The following is a 23682-nucleotide window of genomic DNA, read 5'->3' as shown; positions in this document are numbered from 1 at the left end:
ACGTGACAGAGCACGGGTTGTATCCCATTACAAATCCTCATGTGTCTCCCAGAGTTTTAAACTCAAAGAAATATATTGTTCTGTTTACACTTTTGAACCCTGGGTAGCGTCAGCAGATGAGGGCCATGACAGAGCTTGGGAGAGCAGGGTAAGGCCCTTTGCCGGCGGGCCCCACTGGAGGGCTACTTACTTCTGAGCCTGGTTTCCGGCATGTAATCAGCTTTGTCGTGCACCCACTCAGGACGGTGAGGCCGGATGTTGGCCTGGGAGGCGGCATAAGCCACGGGGTCATTGCTGACCCAGGCGGTCAGATAGATGTAGAAAGCACTGGGGTTGATGATGCCGTCTGCATCCACCAGGCGCCGTTTGGTCAACTGCGAAACGGGAAGAACAGGGGTCCTTCAGAATGGGGCTGGAGGTAAACATACTCCTCCCTGGAGGGGTGGGGGGAGCAGAACCCTGCCCCAGCATTTGCAATAATGACTAGAATGCCCCTTCTTTGAACATGTAGAAAATCCCATCAGAGCACCTTTGCTTTCTTTCAAAACGCACTTATCAGAGGGTGCAGTAATCGGTGTGTTTATAACACACACACAGTTCTGCAGATGGTCCAGGAATTGACTGAACCAATTAAATCTGAATGCTAAAAGACTGTCTGCAGCCAAGGCAGAGAATGAACAATCTGGAGAAACATATTTATAGGAGGGGAAGGGGGAAAAAAACCTGGCAAGAATCCCCATACACGTCTGTGTGCAGTTAACCTCTGCTGTTAACACTGAAGGAAATGCCACCCAGTAAATGGAGGAGAGCTATAAAAATAAAACAACATCTGTATAAATTTTGCTAACACTAGCCTCCTATGACCTGTGTATTCACAAAATGCCCATCGCCAGAGAGTGGAAGGGGTTGTGCATGGCTCCGCTCTTTCTGGGTAACCTGATTTCTGAGGGATGTGGTCACGCTTAGCATGCCCCATCCCGGGCATGGCAAATACTAGGTCCTGTGGGCTTTGCTTAGGTGAAAACACTGTGAGACAGACACACATACACAAACACACAAATATATTGTTCCTGTTTACTTTAGGTGCAGGCCTGATTCCAATGCTTTGGGCCTTCTTAACAAAATGAAAAACACCAGTGACAGCAGTTAATAGAGAAAGAGTGAAGGAAGAAAGAGTAGAGCGAGAAAACGAAATTTCAGGGGTCTGGATTCAATTAATCCCCGGGATATGTAACAACTGCATGTCTTCAAGCCGTCTCTGGAATTACATAGCACAGCTCGTGGCCTCCGTGCACGCAGCACGCTTTTCTCCCTCCCAGGCAGAGGAAGTGATATCCGGGGGCCTGGCCCAAGCAAGTTTGCTCCTCCCTGTCCCTGGTCCCTAAAGCCTGGCCCAGCCCCTGGGCATCCCCCTGCTATCTCTCCGACAGGCTCCTCTGCCCACATCCTTGTCAAATCTGACAGCCTGCTGCATGCGGCCATAAAGCACCAAGTTCACACTCCATAATAACTCTGAACAATGTACTTTGTAAATCTGTCACCTTTAATGCCAGCAAAAAAGGGGAGACAATAAACAGAGCTGCTGGGAAGATCATTAGCATGACGGTTTTCTGCCTGAGGGAAGCAAGTAAGCTGCAAGGAGCAGAGGGAATGGGATCCGGGGAGAGCCGGTAGTAATGCTGGACTCATGTGAAATCTGAAGGGTCCGAACACACTCCCAACACGCCCGAGGAATCAAAAGGGATATGCAGGGATGCAGGCATCACCGAAGGTGCAGATGCAGTTGCAGAATACGATCGCCAAATTGAAACAGCTCCTATTAGCTAGCGGGGTGATCAGAGCAGTGGGTGCGCTCAGGGTCCAACAGCCGTCATTTCTGTTTGCCTCACCATAGAGCCACATGCCTAGCCTCCTCCTCTACCTACTGGGCCAGGGTGACCCCAGGAGTTGAATGCAACCAATCCTCCCCTCTAGTAACCTCTCTGGTCTCCTAACTTACACATCCGCCCCAAATCCTGCTCGTTCAAATGACTGCTACCAGCCCTCCAAGTCGGAATATAAAGACCAACATGGTAACAAGTACTATTTTCAAAAGAGAACAGTACAACACAGCTTTTCTAGGATCCGAAAGAGCCTGCACTGCCTTGAGGGTCCTTGGTTAGAACAACTGCCCCCGAGGGAGGGTAACACACTTGTCCCCACTTGACAGAGGAGCAGAGCGAGGCACTCTGCCTGCAGTCACATAGTTAGCTGATGGGATGAAGTGAATTAGAGCCAATTCAGTATTCTCTCAGCCCCTGATGCCTCGGGTCTCCAGACAGCGCAGGCTGGGATGGTAGGCTGTCGAACAGTTTTCAGTATAGCAGCTTCCCCAAAGCTCTGCTCAACGATGCCCTCTGAAACCCCCAGGGTGTCAGGCCATGAGAGTACCTGACTGATGTCGATGGGTTTATCACGGCTGCCGGTTTGCACCAGGAGTTTGTAGGCAAGGACTCCATCATCGGATCCATTTTTGTAATTGTTTGGCATGATTTTCCCAGTTTCCCAGTCACTGTCAAATGCATCCTGAAGTCCTAGAAAAGGCAAACGTGTATAACACATTACACTTCTTAACAAAAACGATCCATGGGATGGGCTGAGGACGCTGAGCAGAACAAGGAAGTACTTGACGTCAACCTCAAAGACTCTCTGTTCTACTTGTTTTCCTATATCAAGTTCAAGTGACACTATTAGACTTTTCATGAGTGAACTTCAGGTTGCTAACAATCCCTGCTTCAAAGGCAGAAGAGGGGAATAGTCATTTCTGGGAATCAAATATACGTGTTTTACCTTTACATAAAAAAAGAAACCCCTGCTTCTCCCCCATGGCTATTTGGAAAGAAAGCGAGAGAGAGAGCTTGGGAGAGCCAGCTGGCTGGGTGAGGACGACGCATGGGCTCATTGACCACTTCATGCCACGGTCAGGTGCTGAAGCCGTGGGTTCTTCAGTACACTCAGAGAAGGAAAAACGCATTCAAATTCCCAACTTCAAACAGCAACTCAGCTGCTTCTCGAGGCCAGGGTGAGTGAACACGATTCTGTCAATTTGTTCCATCTGTTAGACTTGTGGAGCTAATACAAGCTGTGGGATCGGCTGCCAGGTTGTGTAAAGATCACAGCCAACACCTATTCACTCTCGACTGTTCCTCTTTGCCACCCTTCCTCAGAAGGGGGGGTGTGGAGGAGGGGGAGGGGAGGGATCTCGGGTGCGCCTGTGTGCGCAGGGAAATGCCTCACGGGGTAAATTTGGATCAGATTGAGAACAGGAAGCCACAGGCCAATACAAGGGGGCTCTGTGAGAACAGATGACAAACCGCAAGCACAGGGAGGGGAAGGAAAGGGCTTTCTGGGGGTGGGGGATGGGCGAGCCCACCAGCCCACCACACACAGCTGTGCTTGGCCTCTGTAATCAAAACCATCATTACAGACCTGATGGTTTGGCTACAGCTGTAAAGAGATAAGCGTGCTGGAAGAGAAAACAGGGCCCTGGTGACCTGGCCTTAGGGGCTGAGTGATCCCGTGTGCACACACTCTCCCCCCACCACACCCCCCTGACACCCCACCCCCTTCCCACTGCCCTGCTTCCCCCAAATCCCCTCCCAAGTAGAACTCCCCAGCCCCGGCAGCTCAGGAAACCACATCTTTTGAACAAGCTGCGTATGCACGGGTTAGACATGGCCAGTAAGAAGGGAGAAGGGTTCCTTTCATTTCATGACATGCCTCGAGTGACTTCAAAGACACCACCCCCCAAAATACCGGCTCCCTTAGTGCTCAAAATAATTAAGCTCTTGGGGTATGAAGTAGGGTGAGAGGGCGGCACAGGACCCTGTCTCCCTGTCTCTCTCTTTAAACCTTCCTGCTGACATTGCTGTGGGCATTGTTTTTACATGAACAATGTGGGGATGAGGCCCGTGGGCTCGGTGGTGAAAGAAGGCCCAGTGTGGAGGAGCGGTGGGCGGGGGGACCACCGGAGCAGCCGCGCTCCCAACTCTCACACAGACTGTTTTTCACAGTGAGGCATGCACACAACAAGCCGTATGGAACAGATGTTATTTTATTACCTAAAGCCTTTTTTTGTTTTTGAAAAAAAATAAACAGGAGAGGAAAAACAACCCCTCCTCTCCCCAGAAAAGAGACCTGGTCTGTTTTCCTCGCCTTAATAGAAACTTCATCACTTCATGGCCTGTGTGGTACTTTAACCCTTTCCCTCTTGATCCTTTAATCCTAGGGAGACACTCGTGCTCAGTGAGCACTGAGCTGTCTCACATTTTACACTGATCACTGCTCATGTAATTCTTACAACCACCTCATGAGACAGCCCTGTTAGCATTATGGTTCCACTCAGTTTCCTCATCTGAGGCTTGGAAAGCAACTTGATGAAGGCTACCTAGCAGGCCAGGGCTGGAGCTAAGCTTTGGATCCAGGCAGCAGGATCCAGAGTTCCAGGGTTGGCTTGAACCGTGGATGCTCTAAATTGCCCTGAACACAGTAAGGTGCTCAGGAAGTTATTTGCTGAAGGCAGGAATAAGATCAGCAGAGTTCTCGTGGGCACCGATGATGTCTAGTGGCAAACAGGGCGTTCCAAAAATCTGAGTGTAAGTTTAAGATACTTATGCACTAAGGATCTGGGGACACCCTACAGTGAACCAAAGTAAGAGAGATTGGATTTGGGGAGGTCAACCCTGTCTGCAACTCAGCTCAACTCATCATCCATGCTGCCGGCCTCCCCACGCCATTCACTCTATTTGGGAGTACAAACACCAATGAGACCTAGTCACTGACCTCATAGAAAAGTTAAGTCCGTATACTCAGATTATTTTATTTTCTGACTAATTACTAAAAAGCTTGAGTAACAATGAGTTGGCCTAAGATGCATGTATAACATATGATTCTATACACAAAACGAGGCACACGGATTTTGCCTCCACTGCCATCTTATAGCAAAACGTAAAAGTTTCAGCTAGAACCTGTCTCATTTTAAATTTTATACTAAATTTCATTTTCTAGTGAGAGTTTTGAGCTAATTATCCCAATTGTCAATTTCTCCTTGATATGGAACCTTAAAAAGAAAACATTAATTTAAATTTTATCTGCACAATTCAGTGTGAAATATAAATGAACACCACTTGGACATGATGTACAGTGTGGTTTTTACCTGCAACTTAGCCTTCCTTGCACGTGCATTTAAAGATAACATGTGGTATTACCATTATGTATTTTGTATGAGTTACCTACTCCTCCCAAACTACTGGAATGTCGATAAAGATTAACAGCACGACATGGTTTTTAGTGATAAGTCCACTAAAAACCAACAAGGTTCCCAACACTTAACAATCGCACAGTAAGTTCTGAATGATTCAAGGAGAGCTGATTCCTTGCAGGAAGTGTCCAAAGACCCAATCAACCACTTGACAGGCCTGAAAAGTATCTAGGCAACCCAAGTGTCCCATTATCTGGCCATTCTGTGTCCAGTGCTCTCTGCGGGACCTCCTAAGAGTCACAAGCAGAGTTCTAGAGCTGGCTGGGACCCTGACTTGGGAGCATGAACAGGTCTCACTTGGTTTAGGTGGGTGCTGTTCACTTAGCAATCAGAACATGATTCAATGGCACCTTTAAAAAAGTGTGATTATCAAGTCCAACTGCTTTAGGTCTTTAAATGGATGAAAGCATAGGGATAATTTACAATACGCTATAAAAAGGTTAGCCCTCAGCACTGCCTGCAGACAATACCCCTCTGCCCTCTTCCCAAGCTCCGCCTAACATGCCATATTGAGCTTCCAAAGGAATGGCTGAAGACACTGAAATCAATTCTACAACAAGCCTCCTTTGCTCAGATACTGGCAGTGCACTCTTTTGTCATTCGTGGCAAGCTATTTGCATGTCTTTGGCCAATGGAGGAAAAATGAAAAGCAGGGAATCTCTCAACTGTCTGGTCCTGTTTTGACCCATTATCTGAAAAACACTACCTCCCAAACTACTGTCAAAAATAAGACTTGAACAAATTTGAGTTAATCTCAGAGCATGTTAAAAAATAGTATTAAGATCATGTGGTTCTCTTTGCCTTCCTCAAAAAAAGAGGTCAAATCTGGTATACACGTATGAACAAAACTGTAAGAACAGAAGTCAAGGCCAGAAAAACTGTACTGAAGAATTTTCAATCAAACTCAAGTTGTTTACCATTCCATGCAAACTCACAGGGAAATTGGCTGCTTAATCTTTACATACAAGTGTATTGACTTAAGACCAAAAAAGGCACTCAAATCTGTGTTTAAACAAGCCTAATTAAGTGGGAAATTAAGACAGTCATTTGGATAACTTAAGCCAAAAAATGTTGGGGGCCATAATTATTTGGGTATTTCAGTAAAAGCATTTTTGCTTGAATTGTGTGGATAATTATCTTGATTCCCCACTTCACTTTGCATGTGTCAACACGGAATAAATGAACAGATGTTCTTTGAATCACTGAATACATTCATATTCAGTCAGCAGTTAGGAGCATATTTAAGCCATTTTTTTTCTTCAGCTGACTACCGTTTCCTAGAAATGTTTCTAAGAACAAGGTAAGAAGTAAGAAAGGCATTTTACAGCAGAATTTGACTCATTATTACAGTATGAAGTACTGTGAGATGTGGTTAAGCACTGATAAGTTTATTTCATACACCAAATCAAAAGACGGTCAAAATATGGAATTTTACATTATATTCACCAATGATGCAAAATCCGCTGGTATAGTAAGCCATAATCTGACAAGAAGTCAGTCTAGAAATTCCAACACTCTGATTTCACTTGGTCATCCAACTGACCACCATCCAAAAAAGAGCACTAGAAGCACCCAGCTCCCTATTTTATAACATACTTTCCCATTTTCTAATGTGCACCCATAAATTCTTACGGAAGTTCCTGAGTCACCCGTGTGAACTGTTTGCATCATTTAATAGGTGAAAGCCAGATTTGGGAGGCTGCCCCAGAAACAGTCTATATAAGAATTTTAAGCAACACTTAGGAGTCAATGAAACACGTCAGTGTTACATTATAATCTAACACTTTAATTAAGCGAACAAAGGGAACTTGTGGACGCTGAACACACCAAGGGCCAAAGGGTGAGTTTACAAAGGGCGAACGCCCTCTAGCAGTACCTTACCTTGAAGCCAGTCTCTGAAGTAGTGCAGCCACATTTTGGGAAGCTGTTTATTTTCTTCCAACATGACATACTTCACGCTGCTGAAACTCTTGTGAAGGTCGTAGAGTAAGTGCTGGATATTTGGGTAGTCTGCTTTCTGGGTGACTATATACATGTTGTAGAAAGAAAAGTATTTGAACTGTGCAGCAATAAAATCATATTCTCTGGTTTCCCGAGGCACAATGTCTGTAAGGTCCAGCCCATCGCGCACTCGGGTGGTCCCATAAAGGCTGACCCCCAGCAAGCCCAGGAAAAGGAAGATCACCATGACCTGTAACACAGTAAAAGGCACAAGATCAGAGTCAGAGGATGGGATAGACTCTCCCTCAACAAAAGCAAGCTGTTTGGTTTAGACCTCACTTTTATCACCACAATGGCCTGGATGCAGCATGTAGGGGTCATTCTCCCGCAGGGAAAAACAAGTAATCATAGTAAGCACATTTTAAAAATAAGCTCATGAAGAATGAAATGTTTATAATGTAAGAAGTTGAACTAAATTCACAGAAGCACTTGCTGCATAGAGATTCACTGCTGTAGAAGATGAGCTCATTAAAATGGCCTCACATGCTAAATGGATGGACTCTTTAGAAGGCCTGAAAGAAGCGACACCCAAAGAAGCAACCTGATGAATTCCAAAGGAGACTGTTTTGCCATTTCTTGAAGACAAGAATCTTCTGTTTTGGTAGATTACCTTGGCTTTTGGTTTCAAGAGAAAAGGAGCATAGTGTTTCTCGGCAAAAGATGAAAGTGTCCACTTGGTGCAGGGGGGCTCAAGGCAGTGAAGGCTGGAGTCCGAGAACTGGGAAAGCAGATCCCTCGTGGAGCTGGTGCTCTCGGGGCTCTGGCAACTGAGGGTATCCTGGGTCATGGTGACGGGCTGCACGGAGATCTCAGAGCGTGGTTCAGCAGTGGTATAGTACACATGCGTGTGGGGGTCGTACTCTGTGCGAAGCTGTACTGTGGACTGCATGGTGATCTGGGTTTCGTGGGTGAAGCTGTGGCTGCTGTAGGGGGGCGGGGGGCTGTAGCGGGTGTTATCGTGAGTCTCCGTGTAGGCCTGAGGTTCAACCTGAATCACTCTGCTGACGCAGGGGCTGAGAGGGAAAAATATGTTGCAGTGGTATAACTGAAACAGGGAAACAAAGTGCTTTCATTTTTGCCAATGACTGACAAGATCCATTTTACATAGCTCTGATTTAGGAGGAAAATATCGTACTGCTCAACCTCACACATGTCACCTGATTTAACCATCTGGACATAGACACTAGTAAGTCAAAGGAAGCCAAATGGATGGCTGAACCTGAATTTGGCTGACAAAGTCAAGTTACACGCTGATGAACCCCTTCAAAGCATAATTCCTAAAAACTGCCCCAAAACAACCCCCCCTCAATCCCACAACACCCAAAGGGGTGTATTTTTTCTGGATGGTTGGTTTTCAAACCTTTGTTCTGCCTGAATCCATACAGATATGACACACTCCTGATAATCAGCAAAACTGATCCACAGGAGAAATAATGGCCATGCACATCACAACCCTGGGGCTGTGATTGTGTCTTCTGTTGGCAGGGGCGGGGCAGAGGGGGTGGGGAGAGCCCCAGTCTTTCGATATCCCTAAAAAAGCATCCTCCGTCCATTATCTCCTCTGCCTCCATCACGCTGGTACAAGCCCTGTTGATTACATTTTCTTCCAAGTCCACAGACTAAAGACCTCTCTAAACCCTACCACTTTGTACCCAACAAATAAAAGTCACAGCAGCCAGAAATTGTACCTTGTAAAACAGCAGAAAATATCCAATCTCCTGTCTTCCCGTCGATACAAATCCATGCTGAGAATTGCAGGAAAAATTAGCAGAACCATAGCAAAATTGAATACCACTACTACAGCCGCCTAGAAGCAGGGAAAAAAAAAAAGCAGAGGTCACCAATATGCCAGAGGACTGCTCTGAAAATAAAGATGTTTTAAACAACATCTTTCTGGGCGACCTGTGTGGCTCAGTCAGTTAAGCATTCGACCTCGGCTGAGGTCATGATCTCACGGTTTGTGAGTTCGAGCCCCACATTGGGCTCTGTGCTGACAGCTCAGAGCCTGGAGCCTGCTTCGGATTCTGTGTCTCCGTTGCTCTCTGCCCCTCCCCCGCTCATGCTCTGTCTCTCTCTCCCAAAAATAAACAAACATTAAAAAAATTAAAAAAAATTAAACATCATCTTTATAAACACTTCAGTAAGGAAATGAAAGAAAGTTGAAATAGATGTTGGAGTTTCTCATCATTTTGCTTCTCTTCCATCATTAAGAGACCATCTGACTAGAACAGGCCCCATCGTTCTGATCCTTTCAATCTCTTAGAATTTCACGAACCCATGATGTACAAACACAGGAATGAAATGAGTGTCTTGGTAGCAACCTAACCAAACCAAATTTACAAAGGCAGAATACAGAATATACTTGAGATGTTTTAATTTAAAACAAACATTCCCCTTTCAGAACATTTCTAAGAGTTTCACGCAACTCTGATTTTACACTTAGAATATTTATATGTAAAGTGGATTGGGTATATCAAAATGTCACCTTTAAAACATGAAATAAAATTTCAAACACATCCCCTGAGGTTTTTAATAGGCACATTCCAAATAGCCTCTGGAGCAGCCTGTGGGGTATGTGAGCACAGTAACATAAAAGGTCAAGGAGAGTAAGGCAGAAAGAAATTCCTGCGTGTGATTATAGTATGCAGAATAAATAAGTACAGATTCAAAAGTCACTCCATAACCTAGAATAAACATGGGGCTAGATTCTGTAGTGCTTTGGCAAATCTCCTGCTGACCTAGTAAAAATTATACAATTGGGCTGTTAATAGGGGAAAGTCAACAGAGGACAGTTGAAAGGGCTCTCCCCTTCAGAAAAGCGTGGAAAGAAGCGGCACAATAAAGAAAAAAAGCAACTGGAATGCTAAGTAACCAAGAAATCATCAGAAAATTTTTTGCAAATTAAAAATTCTTAGGAAGCTTTCTGAAGAACTGCTTAGTTCTAAAACGTTCTCCAACTGGGTAAATCTCCAGGTGAGAAAAGAAAACCTGACTGATTATAACTGATACCTAACAGAATTAGAAGAGAACTTTGCAAAAAACTTTTCATAGTAATTGTGAATTCATGCTCAAGGCGAGAGAGCAAGTGTAAGTTCTGGAAAGGGACCTTCAATAATTTATTCCCTGTCAAGTCTACAAAACCAAAAAATTATCAAGTCTTCTGCTAAAAATTACATAACTTCTCTCTTCTTAGTCTGCTTTGAGATTCCTCATCAACTCAAAACATATGAAACCTGTGGACTTAACCACTCTAATGTATGGAAGGTCAGACTTGTTTTAATAAGCAAATCACTATTTTGCCTGGAGGATTCATCCAAGAGGCAAATACTTTAAAAAGAAAAGGCAAGGTACTGAGCTGGGTACTAAAGACAAAAAGAGAAATAAGACAAAATCCTGGTGCTCTCCAAAGACCGACACAGCCAGACCCTTAAACAAATTATGATTCAGGCTGATATATACAGTAGTAAAAGCTTGCGCAGGGTTTCAGAGCAGCTCAGAGGAGGAAAGAATGTGCAGGTGCGGGTGCGTGTGGGGATGGCGGGCAGAGGGTGGTCAAGGCAGGTACTTGGGAGGTGTAGAAGACAAAAATAGGACTCTGGGGGGCAAGGAGGAAGGATGTACCACGTGGAGGAAACTGACAAGCGGTGTCTGAGGGGGACACGTAAAATTCTGTGGAGGGAAAGAGAAAGGAGTAAAGGGGGAGTAATGAGAGACCAGGGAATTAACACATGATTCATCCGGTCTTCACAGCAACCAGGTCAGCCGTTATTACTGCTGTTGACACTATTACCTAACAGAGAGTCCGAGATGCAGAGGATGGTCACCTGCCTCAGGTTATGGAGTAAACAGAATTTAAATACAGGCTTGATGTCAAAGCCCTCAGCCTGAGACCTGGGAGTTCTTGTCACCTGGTCACCTCCTGAGGGGATGGATGCAGGCGGGGTTAGGACTCCTGACCAATCTGACCACAGGGGTGCTGGGAAGAACAGATTTGATTCTCAAGGAGATTTTTCAGGAAAATTCAGTCCCAGAGGTGGAATCCCTTCAGCTTTTCTTTCTACGATAGGCATGTTCAGAATTCAGGGGTGGAATGCGGATTGAACACTCTGGGCCTCACTCTGGACAGAAGTTCCTGAGGATGAGGAACGCAAGTGGCCCAGGTGATCTGGGCCGAATGACACCGATGCTTCCACAGTGACTGTGGAACACATCTGGTAACAGCCATATCCACTGGAGGAGTCTGTGGGGGAAATGAAGGACCCCAGAACTCCAAAGTGTAGCATCTCGCCCATGCTTACTTTCAAGTGGCATATTACATACACAGGTAGCACATATTCTGACAAGAAAACGACACAGTTTCAGTGCCCTGTTCAAGTGCACTAAAATAGTAAAAATAAATAAATAAATAAATAAATAAATAAATAAATAAATAAATAAATAACTGCAAGGTCTCTCAGCAAGGGACACGTGTCATCGCTGGAGCAAAGGGGAGTTTAAGAAATTGTAGAAAATCTGAAAAGATGATGGGGATGATTTGCACTGTCAATCAATTCTAATTCCGGTGCTTAAGGGAAATGTCCCCATCCTCCGTGTTCCACCCTGCCCCCTGCAACGCACCCATGGTGGCCCTGCTGCGACACGGAGACAACTGGGCCCTGCCTAGGGGGGCCCTCATTGAAACCCTCATACTGTCTGGAACAATAAGACATTCTGTTCTGGGAGTTTTCACTGAAGAACAAACACCACTCAGTTACCAGCAAAGCCCAGTGCGGGGCACTGGTTACCAAAGCCACTGCTTTCTGGCACAGAGGTGGTATTTGGACAGATGGATGGACATTGACAAGGAAGTCTAAGATGGTTTCTTTGGGGAAAATTTTTCTATTTATTTTTGTAAAGTTAGACAATTGGAAAATTTCCATAGGGAATAATCCTAAATTAACATGGACTTATTATTAGACAGAACCACTGTAGAGCTCTCTCTTTTGAGGCTTAATCTGTAGTATCCTGAAAATATAAACACAAATGAATACCCAGAGGCACAACTTAATGTTATTCACTAAAAGAAAGAGAAGAAGCTACCTAATGGTCGATTTTGAATGTCAGTGTATTTAAAAGGAAACCAATGTAAATTTCTGATGGCTACTGCAAAACACATTCTGTCTCTTTTCTTTTTACATTATCTTCTTTTTTCTTTCCTTTTCTTTGCTTTTGTTAGTTTTTTGACAGAGCATGAGCCAGTGCTATGGCGGAGCCAGTCTTTAATAAATGAAGACTCCTGGAAGTCTTCAATTTTCTAAAGTGGTACCCCAGTGGCTCAGAATAGAAATAAAAAACTCACAGTACTCCTCTCTTCTTGGTAAGGTGCTTACCTTGGGAGAATTTAGCGCACTGGATTTTCTAAAAGACGTAAGGACAACTCATGTAGCTTTTCAGCACCACACCATAGGATATCATTAAAGGAGAGTATGTCTTGATGAATCATCAGTGCATACTGAGAGAGGAGAGGAGAAAATGAGAGACACACACAAGAAGAAAAGAAGGAGTGTGAGGCAGAGCGGAAATAAAGAACAGTGAGAAAAAGGCAAGCAGAAAAGGAGAGAGGTTGGAGACAGGGTCCCACTGTCCAAGGAGTATAACAATTTTTCAATACTAGAATCTGCTCTATATGTAATAAGAACGGGAGACAAAATGTGGGGGCGCAGATGCCCATGCAAAAAGGCATTCTAGAACTTTGGTTGCACCCATAATTTAGTGGCAATGTTCACTCATCTTCCACATTACTGAGCACTTATATTTTCATTTTCCTGTGCTTTGGTCATTAAAGGCTTACCTTTATTCATTAATTCACTTACTGCTTCTATTTTTATATATATTTTTGTAATAAACCCTTTTTCTTTTGGGGGTGGTGGTCATAGTGACTGGTATAAAAATCTTTTTTCATGTCTTGTCTTACACTAAATATTAAGTAAGTCTAGCATCCCAAATGCAGTAGCATCATTACTTGCTTAGGTCTTTATTAGCCATTAGTGAAGTGAAATTCAAATATGAAGACTACAGAAGAGCGAAGCGTGTTGACAAAGTATAAAGAGAAACATAATTTATCATCTGTCCGTTTCTCTTCCTGGTCACAATCACCTTTTGGTGATTTACAAGAGTAAAGCAACATGAAGACGACGGACGTAATAAGGCTTAAAAAGTGACACCAAAGGTAGTTTCCTTTAAAAACCTGGCCATCTCATAAATTACGTATCACACTGTAAGAGAAAAAGAAAGATAAAATTTGAATTTAATTCACAAAACTGCAATAACGTCTTTGAGACATCAAAACCCAAAACCATCTCGGGCTCAGGAAGGCCACATCTCAAACTGGGCGGTGAGCTTTCACCTGCTGTGCTGATCGATTTCCGGATCCCTGGGGGCTTCAAGCAGCTGAAGGGCGATACCGGCACTGCAGGCCAAGCACAGAATGGACCACTGCTATGGCCCCAGCCCAGGGAGCTCTCCATTCCTACCGTTCACATAAGCTGGCTCTTTGTTCAAAAAATATCTTGGTGCTTTGAAAGGGCCTAGTTTGGAAGGAGAACAATGCAGGAGCCAAACTGCTCTGCATAAGGAAGGGAAAGGAATTCTGAGTCTTTTTGTGCAGCCTGAGAGGGGACGAGGAGACCAAAAGAAGGCAGAGGAGAGGACAGAAGAGACTGTGTGGGGGAACTAGGAGAGAGGTGGCAAGCAAGGGCCCACCAATGAACCCCCTGCAGGCAGAGGGTGGCCAATACATCTGCACAGTGGAAGATAATACAGCCGGCCCTTGAACAACTAAAGTTGGAACTACACAGGTCCACTTGGAGGCTATTTTCAATAAATAGACTACAGCACTGTAAAAGTACTTTCTCTTCCTTAGGATTTTAATAACATTTCCTTCCCTAGTTTACTTTACTGTAAGAATACGCTACATAACACACGGAACATAAAATATGTGTTAATTGACTGTTTATGTTATCAGTAAGGCTTCCAGTCAACAGCCGCTATTAGTTAAGTTTGGGGAGAGTCAAACATTATATGCAGGGGCGCCTGGGTGGCTCAGCAGGTTAGGCATCAGACTCTTGATTTTGACTCAGGTCATGATTGCATGGTTGTGAGATTGAGCTCCATGAAGGGTTCTGCGCTCGATGTGCAGCTTGCTTAAGATTCTCTCCCCCTCTCCTTCTGCCTCTCTCTCTCTCTCAGAAAAAAAAAAAAAATGTTATATGTAGATTGGACTGCAGGAGTGGGGGACGATCTGCACCCATTATAACCCCCATGTGTTCAATTCTAAGTGATCGCCTAGCCTGGTCTATACTGCAAGCTCGTCTTCATAGTCAATGAAATGTGTTCTGTACAACTGCCTTGTGTTGAGGCTGCTTTAGGGAAATAGAGGGTGGCATGTTGGGGTAAGCACAGAAACCGAGTGGGATTTCGAAGCAGGGATGGCCAGAAGCTGGCCGCACTGTGGATGAGACCAGAGGACTTCTGGATATCTGGAGCAGGAGCTTCCTGGCATCCTATATGGAGCAGCTCTGGTGTCATTTTAGTTTAACTGTAAAGGAAAGAGCCGCTCCCTAAGGCACCAGGTCTTGAGGACACCCAGGCCACAGGCATCTGGGCTACAGGACTAAAAGGAAGGGAAGAACCCTGGGCTGTATTTCAGGGGGACTGTGAGGGTTATGGCTTAAAGAAGCACCCACCCACACGAGCTCCATATGGTCCATGCTACAGTAGTACTGGAAGCGTGTTAATGGAGAAAAGTCAACGTGGGGTGCTCACCATAGGTTTCATCACTGGAGACTCACCTGTAGAGAGAACGCCCGCAGAGCGGGAATCGGGATCAATGCGGCCATGAAGAAGGCAGTGACGTTGCTGATGGATGTGAGGGCCACGCTGGCTCCCGTGCGCTTGAGGCACTCCCCAGTCCTGTCCTGAGCACGAGAAACCACAGTGCTGAAAACTGCACAGGACAGGGTGCCCTCAGAGCACAGACCGTGTGAACAATTCACATACATGACAAAGTAGGACAGCAGAGTCGATAATGCTGACATTGGGGTGTAAGAAAGAAAGGGCGATCTCTGCCTTACCCCCTAACACTGGCATTGAGAAAGTTCTCAGGATTATCTACACGGTTATGTGTTGTTCACGGCTCTGACATCCAAAGCACAGAGCTGCAAGATAATGATTTAAGTAAAATTTTCAGATTTAAAAGGTGTGGGGGAGGGGCACCTTGGTGGGTCAGTCAGTTAAATGTCTTCACTTGATTTCAGCTCAGGTCATGATCTCAAGGTTAATGAGTTCGAGCCCCACACAGGGCCGTGTGCTGAAGGTGTGGAGCCTGCTTGGGATTCTTTCTCTCTTTCTCTCCCTCTGCCCCTCCCTCGATTGCTCTCTCTCAAAATAAATACACTTGAAAAAAAAAAAGGTGTGGGGGAGGGTGTGATGGGGACACAGTGAGACACACACACACACACACACACAGACACACACAAAACAGAAAAGCAAATTTGGGCCTTGGAATAAGTGTTCTGAGATTCTTCTAACTTCTTTTACTTATTTAGAGCCAGTACCACGTCACTGACTTGGGACTGAAATATTTATTGGGCCAGATTACAGAAAATTAGAGGACAAAAACTCAAGAACAGAGTGGAGTTTGGCTGTCCCCAAAGCTTTCTTCTTTTTCTTTTCTATTACCTCAAAAGGGATTCTTTTATTCTGTCCTGTTTCACTAAATGCATGTGCCAGAAGGAAAACATCATCCACACCAACACCAAGAGCAAGAAATGGCAAAACCTGCGGCAAAACCAAAGGGCAGCAGATTAGATGTGTGAAGCCCAATTCTGACCACTCCCGAGCCCTTGAAAACATTACCAGAGCCCCCCCCACCAAGCTCCCCAAAGGACAGCTCACACCATTGAATCTAGTTTTCTCTGAGGCTTAAATCCCCCAGATCGAGCTGTTTTAGCGCACAGGAGATCTTGTGCATTTCTATTTCTAAGCTCCGTTATATTTTTTAAAATTAATAAATGAGAAAGAATCTGACTCATGGAAAGCAGCAGATCTCAGAGCATGAGCCCTGGACCGGCATCACTGAGAAGTGATGACTGGAAACTCTGGGGGTGGAGCCGGGCAGTCTGAGTTGTCCAAGCCCTCCAGGTGACTCTAGCAAACACCTAAGTTTGGGAACCACGGCTCTAATAAATGGTCTTAATTTCACTGATAAGTGAAGTGCCTCAACCAAGCAACAAGCCCACTCAGACCCACCCCCCCCACCCCCCCACTGCCAAGAGCTCCACTTTGAGGCAGCAGCCCCCTCCCCCGAAGTGTGGCATCTTGGTGGCAAAGGACGGAAGACTCTTTAGGTGACAGGGACACATAGGAGGCCGCAGGGCTAAGCCTGGGGAGGGGTGTTTGTCAATAAATAGTGGATGGATGTCTCCTTTAGTACCTGAGTTGTTGCAGCGTTAAAGGAAATCCCGATCAATGAGCACAGGCCCAATCCTGCAGCCACTGACAGTGCAACCAACAGGACGCCAGCCAGCCCCACGGCACCCTGGGACTTGGAGCAGTCCCAGCGCAGCATGGTTAAACAGGCATAGGCAAGCTGCGAGCAGAACCACAGGGTGGGGGGCAGGTGAAGGAACAAGGGGGGATGGGGGGCGGTGGGGGGAGACACAAAACAAAAGCCAAACATTAGAATGTGTAAGGATTCTAATGTTTTCCCCCACCCATCACCCCAAATCAAAAAGTAGAACTTATTGAATCCAACAACAACAAAAAATTTACATTACAGACATCACATGAAATGATATGAGTCAGAGATGGGCAAACTACAAATGGGAGAAAACGCTTTACACGACCACTTTTGAAACCGTTATGAAGCAGAGCTCTCTCTGTCTTGGATGCACGTGTGTGTTAAGAGCAGTTAAAAAGCAGGAGCGGTCATGGAAAGATAAAAACTAAAAACCAAACCAACTGCCCCATCCCCCAGGAGAACTGAATTGACTGTTACCATCAGTAAGTAGCCACTGGCCACTCGGATGACACTGACATCAGAGAAGGACTTGAGGATGTCGTCCAGGGTCGTTGTGGTAAAGGAAAGCACCTTCTGTGTGGAGTTCGGGGCGACACTTTGATGAACTACCTGTGGTCACAACATAAGGATAAAGTCCGACATGGAATTAAAGCTTCAATGGGCTTTGACAGCACAGATCTTGGGGGACATGCCCCCTCCACTCAACCCTCACTTTTTTCTGATGCATTAAAGAGTTCTACATGATCCAGGTTTGAACTTGGACTAACATGAAATGACCCTGGGCCTGGAACAATGAAGGCCATTGCTAATCAGGTGAGAATCTGGTGCTGCGGTGAGCCAGAATCCTTGAAGCCCACTCCAAGCTTTATTTACTCCACCCATTCACCTCTCTGCCACTGTACAACTGATCTGTGGGTCCCCTCGGCTCCCCACTAATCTAAAATAACTCATTCCTGTGGTGACTCCTCCCCACTTTGTTTGCTGGCCATTTTTAAAAGGTCACATGCAGCTCAGCAGAGGTCACTGCTTGGGAAACAAAGGCCAGCTCCTGTCATATGACCTCACCAAGGGGACTGCAGCTGTGAATAGATTCTATGCCTTGCTAATGTTTTCCAGACACCTTTTCTTGCTAACCAAGTGTTGTTGTTGTTGTTTTAAACACTGTTGTGCCTAGTTCTGGAGTTCACAACTGGTTACTCAGAATATTTCAGGCATCCCAAGTAGAATTAGCATCACCCAGACATTAAGATTTTCAATGTCTATCTAGGAAAGGAAGAAAAGTTTCCATCCCACCAAGTACCCAAAATGACAATTTGCTTTGAAAATAAATTCTAATGGAAAAAAAATCTTTTAAAACATCGCTACAATGAAGTATTTAGTAACTAAGGGGTTTGCACCCAGATTCAAAGGTAGGCGTCGGAATGCTGGCGATTTACCTCCACGTACGTCCTCTGCCAAGCCTCCAGGATGGCTGCTGCCTTGTCCTCGTTCCAGTTGATGTGTGACACATACTCATACCCCTTGAAGTGTTCGTACATTTGCTTGGGAGTCATTAACTGAAACATGGTCTGCAGGGCATGGGCACTGTGATGGGTGGTAAAGACACAACATCAGCATTTCCAGGAAGTAGTTCTCACAGCTTAGAATCACAAACAAGCACCCCCAACTCACTTGTGGCCATTCTCTCCTTCTATGTGAGCACATGTTTCCATTAAACAGGACCTGATGGTTATTTTATTTAATAGATTGATGTACCATATTAAAGGTGTAACCTTACAAACCTTTTACAGATATACCCTGAAATTAAATTAATAGGCAATTTCCTTTCTCAGTTTCTATTCAGTGAAACAGGAAGGGTCGGGGAGTAGATAGCTTGACCAGATATGCTGGGCTCAGCGCTGCGTGCTTGCCTGTGCAGAAATCCCAGACGACGGCTCTCCCAAGGGACAGATCTCAGACGGAGAGCCTGACGCTTGCCGGAGCAGAGTCCGCGAGTGCACAGAGGATCATTCTTGTTTAGCTGTCACAGCATTTCACCCCACTGGCTATGACCAATGTTTTCTGCCCACTTTACACTTGTCCTGATCTTCTACCTGACAGGTCTTCTAAAAACCTGTAGTCACTAACTAGAGTCTCAATGAAAACAACAAATCTCCTCTTGAAAAATTCCCCACAAGGTGTTCTTTCAAGCTGGTCTGGTCCAGTAATATTTCCTAAGATTCTATTACACCAGGCGGCTAGCTAGGATAACAGTTAGGTATTAATGCAAATACACTTGCAGATGTCAGAAGGGAAGTGGTTTCTGAGGAAAGGACAAAAAATAGACGGCTTGGATTTTTCCTCCATATGTTGGATTACCTGACAAGCTTCCCAGTGCTATTCTTGACTGTGCCACCCACAATCAGTTCCTCCTGCCAGTGCATATACTTTCTGGATAATCCATGACATCCACCGTTCAAAACAAGGGCCACATCAAGAGGCTAAAATAAAAAGACAGCCACATAATTACGGGAATCAGTAGGCAGGTCACATGCCTTGTTAAAATCCAGTGCTTTAAGGGCTTGTTTGTTTCAGAGAGAACATTAATAACAAGGCTAATGAGAGGCGTATGGCAAATCTTACAGCAAAATTTAGCTCTATAAACAAACTTAGCTCCATAGACAAAAAAGTCGTTAAGAATCAAATCTTAAAAATGAAAATAATAGAACTCCAAATGGGGGAAAGACATCAAGTTTTTCTCTCTCAGGAAAGAATCGAGGACTGTACTCACTTTGGTTGCATTTTTGTTGGGAGCTGTGGCAGGGCAGTCTGGATCAGCCGGGTTGAGGCAGGGCCGGTCCATGTAACCATGACCAACTTGGGCCTTATTCAGCATTTCCTCCCAGCTGTCCACTTGATAGTTTATTTTCTTTAACTCTTCTAGGAATTCCAAAGGGTCAAAGTTTGTCCACTGCAAAGGAGGCTTACCTCTGTGAAAGAAATTAGGAGGCGAGACCATGAAAGGAGGCTTCCAAGCCTCTTTTCCAAGCCTCCAAGACGGCGTATATTGTATATATTGTGTCTGGATTGCATGAGGCTTTCTGGTTGTGCTGCAATTCTGGGACCCTGGCATACAAAATAAATGCTCCTTTCCAGTGTATCTGTATGCAAACCTGAGTCAGGAAAGTAATTCATGAACAAAAATGCCAAGCAGAGAGCCTGTAAATTAATGAAACGATCAAAGAATCTTTACTGGCTGATATGTCATTTTTAATACCTACTACAGAACTAGCCAAAGGGCACTTCCTAGCAAAAGACTGAGATCCAAAATTAGGGGGGGTGGGGGGTGGGTGGGAGAAGGAATCACAATGTCAAATTAGCACTTGCCAGCCTAATAAATGCTTTGTAAATGTCATCAATCAAAATATTTGATCTCCATTACCTTTAATAATCCCATACTTATGAGCTCTCTCTGACAGCCTGGCAGTCGACCCCGAAAGCCCCCCGCTGCCTCTGCCATCACCACCATCAAGGCCACTTCCCCCCACACTCACTTTTGAATTTGTGCTGTTGACAGACCAGAAAGGCTTTTGGCTGCCTGTTATGTGGTTCAAACCACACTGTAGCTGCTTAACCAGGCTGAAGTCATTATTCAGAATCTCCCAACCAGAAAACACAAAACCCCTTATTTCCCATCTAAAACTGTACACTGAAGGTCAGGGTATGGCCACTGCAAATTGCTTTTGCAGATATGTGCAAGCTAGGACAGAAACAATAACCCAAGCACGAACTCTTGCATAATTAACTGAAAATGTCTACACTGATTAACAATTATTCCTTAAATGACGTGGTATGTATAATATCCAACTGCTAAACTGTGAAGCATCCCCTGCCACGGCCTTCAAAGATAGCGGATTTCCCCCTCAAATGCCATTAATGTGATCCAAAGAAAGGTTAGTATTTTACTTCACAGGAAGATCTTGAACTTTAACTCAATATGTTTAATTCTGACATGCACGCACTAATAAATTCTCTGCTTAAAAAATAAACTAAACCTATGGAAGGGCTTGGTCAGCAAAACTGCAAATATCTTATTAAAGAGTTAAAAATCATACATACTCTGAAATAATTTGCATTTTATTTGCATATAAATAGGTTGGTAAAAGTGAATGAAATTTAATGATGCCTTCAGAACTTATTTTTTTTGAAAAGAGGAAAAACATTCTGCTAAAGTCCCCTCTCCCCCAACTATTCACTCAAAACATGCCCATGGAATCTCAATGTTTTTATTTCTTGTTCAAAACTGAAACAGAATAAACAATGATGAAGTAACATCACAGAAACCTTCTAAAGTTCAGAAATCAGACATCAGAAAATGATATCACACACTTACAGTAGGTACGCTGTCCCAGATTGTAACTTTGCCCCTTCCCAGAAGCAATCCAAAGGTGTAATAATTAAACAAGGGTAAAGATATTCTATTATCTGTCAAAGTTAAAAAAAAAAAAAATAGGCCACACATTAGGCTAATGCATAGCACTGAGGAATTTTTGAGAATTGTATGCAAAAAAAGAAAATATACCTGATCCATGTAACCTGTTTCTGTGATAAGTTCTCCAGATTTGTAACACAAATGTTCCAATTTCCACTGCCTATTAAAATAGAAAGGAGAGACAAACATTTCTCACTGTAATAAAGTATGGAAATCCATGCAAAATCAGGACAACAGAACATATAGAAAGAACTGCAATTTTGATCACTTTTAGGTATCTGTCAAAATGAACACAACTTTTGGCAAGTAAAGACTCAACAAGCTTAATTTAATGAATAGATAATACTCAATTGTAATTAACATGTGGGTGCTTATGTAAATGAATGCTACCAAAGTACTTGAAAAGTCCTGTTTTCTTAAGTGTTCTCCCAATAATCTTGTTTACGCCATTATCTGCTTTTCTACATACACTGAACAACTTCAGGGCAGATAATTCAGTTGAATTATCACAAATTCAAAATACGTGGAGACTAATTAGTAAGGTTTATAATGTATTAACATATATTTAGGTGGGAAAACGTAACTGACTTATTTTTACTGGCAGTTAACGTCCTTATTAACAGACAGTGTTCCAAACGAATTCTGCTCTGAACCATGAATGCTGTAAACAGCATTGCCAGGTAGACAGATTTCCTACTTTACAGTTTTTTTATTCTTGTTCTATAGAAATGTTATTAAATATACTGATCACCAATTATCTCTATTATCTATCATCTATCTATAGAATACTAAAGAACTCTGACATCTCTAGAAAAATGCTCTATAAGCACATGCCTTTGCAAGTGTATCAGGGAGTTTAACTTGAAAAAAGAAGAAATTTGGAAAGTATAGGGATGGGAAATCCAAGAGAAAAAAATTTTTTTGAGTCTCTCTAAATTGCTCTAGTTTATTTATTTATTCATCTCCTTTTTCTTTTTTTTTTTATTGGTCACCCAAAGGAATGTTCTGGACTTAGCCCTCTTCCCTGTGGAACCTTCGCATCTATCCCTCAGGGTCCTCACTGAAATGCCACACCTTCCCACTAGGCTTTTTTTTTTTTTTGGCCCAGGGCTATTGAAAATGACTCCTTTCTCATGAACCACAGAACACTGCTGGTCTGATCTGTTTGATACGTGGAGCACCTGGGCTTGGGAGTATCTGTGTTTGGCTTCGTACATGCCCATCTATGGTGTGATACTTTCCTCTTTCTAACTAGACCATCGGCTCCTAATGCAGGGCCCAAGTTATCCATCCATCCTTCCATCCACTCACCCACCCATCCACCCACCCACCTACTCATGTATCTATGTGTATGTTTATACTGAACTCCACATAGCATCAACACAGACCATCTAGCCTGAGTAGGTTGTCAATATCACTTAATCAGTGAACTCATTTACACTTGCTTCAGAGGTCATGGCTGTGCCTTAAAAAAGCCCCTGGGCTTGGAGCCAGAAGAAAGGGTTTGAAAACTGGCTCTAGTGTTTAAAAATTGTATGAACTTGGACAAATGGTCCAGTTAATCTAATTCCTGGTTTTCTCATCTAAAAAATGAGACGGGTTTAACTAGGTGTTCTTTAAAGCTCATTCCAACACATAAAAGTTCTCTGGTTCCATCTCAGATTAAGAATATAATTTCATTGTACAGACACTCACATCTTCTCCTTAAGTGTCTAAGTGACAAGTCCTTCAAGGTAGGGTCCCATTGTGTTAAGAATGGGTCACAGCATGCTTTCAGTGGCCCTGGAACTTTATTTCCAAATTCCCAGCAGGGCCTCTACTTGAAAGTTCTGCAAAACTGCCCTGGGGAGTTGCTTCCACTGCAGAATGGGAGGGATGTGCTGATAAGATCGGGGATGCGCTCACCAGCCAAGTTTGCTTGACAAGAGTGCTAGAATACCTCCTTACGTTTTCCTTTTCATACATTATATATCTTGTTCTCAGAACCTCCTGAGGATAATAGACCACACTTGATCAGTAACTGACTTTACAGATGAGGAAACAAGAGCATGTCAAAGATATGTGACTCATGCTGGACCTTAGGGTGCTGTCTCCAGCTAGATGGGTCTTAGAGACAATCCAGTGAAGACCATGGGGAGTGGAGGTTACCATAGCAGGGACAAGTACAGATTTTCCTTTTATTTTCTCCCCTCATTCTCCCTGGCCTCTGAATAGGTATACAGTGGCACTTCCTCACCTCCCCTGTGAAAAACTGTATCATCAACCAGTCAGTTAAGAGGTGAGGGACAGGCTGGGGTTAGGCAAATGCCAACTGAGTAAGCAGTCCCCTGAAAACAGGGTTTAGTGACAGTC

General features: G+C 44.1%; 1 protein-coding gene across 2 annotated transcripts in view; it reads right to left on the bottom strand.

The window, feature by feature from the left end:
- Positions 1–23682, bottom strand: part of LOC121014183 (protein patched homolog 1) — a 60627-nt gene that overhangs the window by 17503 nt on the left and 19442 nt on the right. Inside the window, exons 3-16 of one of the 2 annotated variants that reach the window (XM_040450234.1) lie at positions 21421–21490; positions 21232–21323; positions 19630–19828; positions 19218–19339; positions 18296–18443; positions 17337–17468; positions 16773–16928; positions 16019–16117; positions 15130–15255; positions 8989–9107; positions 7911–8313; positions 7181–7490; positions 2431–2573; positions 191–374 (exon numbers count right to left, since the gene is read on the bottom strand). In XM_040450234.1, the coding sequence (XP_040306168.1) occupies positions 191–374; positions 2431–2573; positions 7181–7490; positions 7911–8313; positions 8989–9107; positions 15130–15255; positions 16019–16117; positions 16773–16928; positions 17337–17468; positions 18296–18443; positions 19218–19339; positions 19630–19828; positions 21232–21323; positions 21421–21490 (2303 nt within the window). The remainder of the gene's footprint in view (positions 1–190; positions 375–2430; positions 2574–7180; positions 7491–7910; positions 8314–8988; positions 9108–15129; positions 15256–16018; positions 16118–16772; positions 16929–17336; positions 17469–18295; positions 18444–19217; positions 19340–19629; positions 19829–21231; positions 21324–21420; positions 21491–23682) is intronic. The other variant, XM_040450233.1, reaches the window with a different exon arrangement.

The sequence above is a fragment of the Herpailurus yagouaroundi genome, unplaced genomic scaffold (assembly GCF_014898765.1).
Source record: "Herpailurus yagouaroundi ecotype Mexico unplaced genomic scaffold, PumYag 201, whole genome shotgun sequence".
Lineage (NCBI taxonomy): Eukaryota > Metazoa > Chordata > Mammalia > Carnivora > Felidae > Herpailurus > Herpailurus yagouaroundi.
This window is presented reverse-complemented; position numbering and strand designations above follow the sequence as displayed.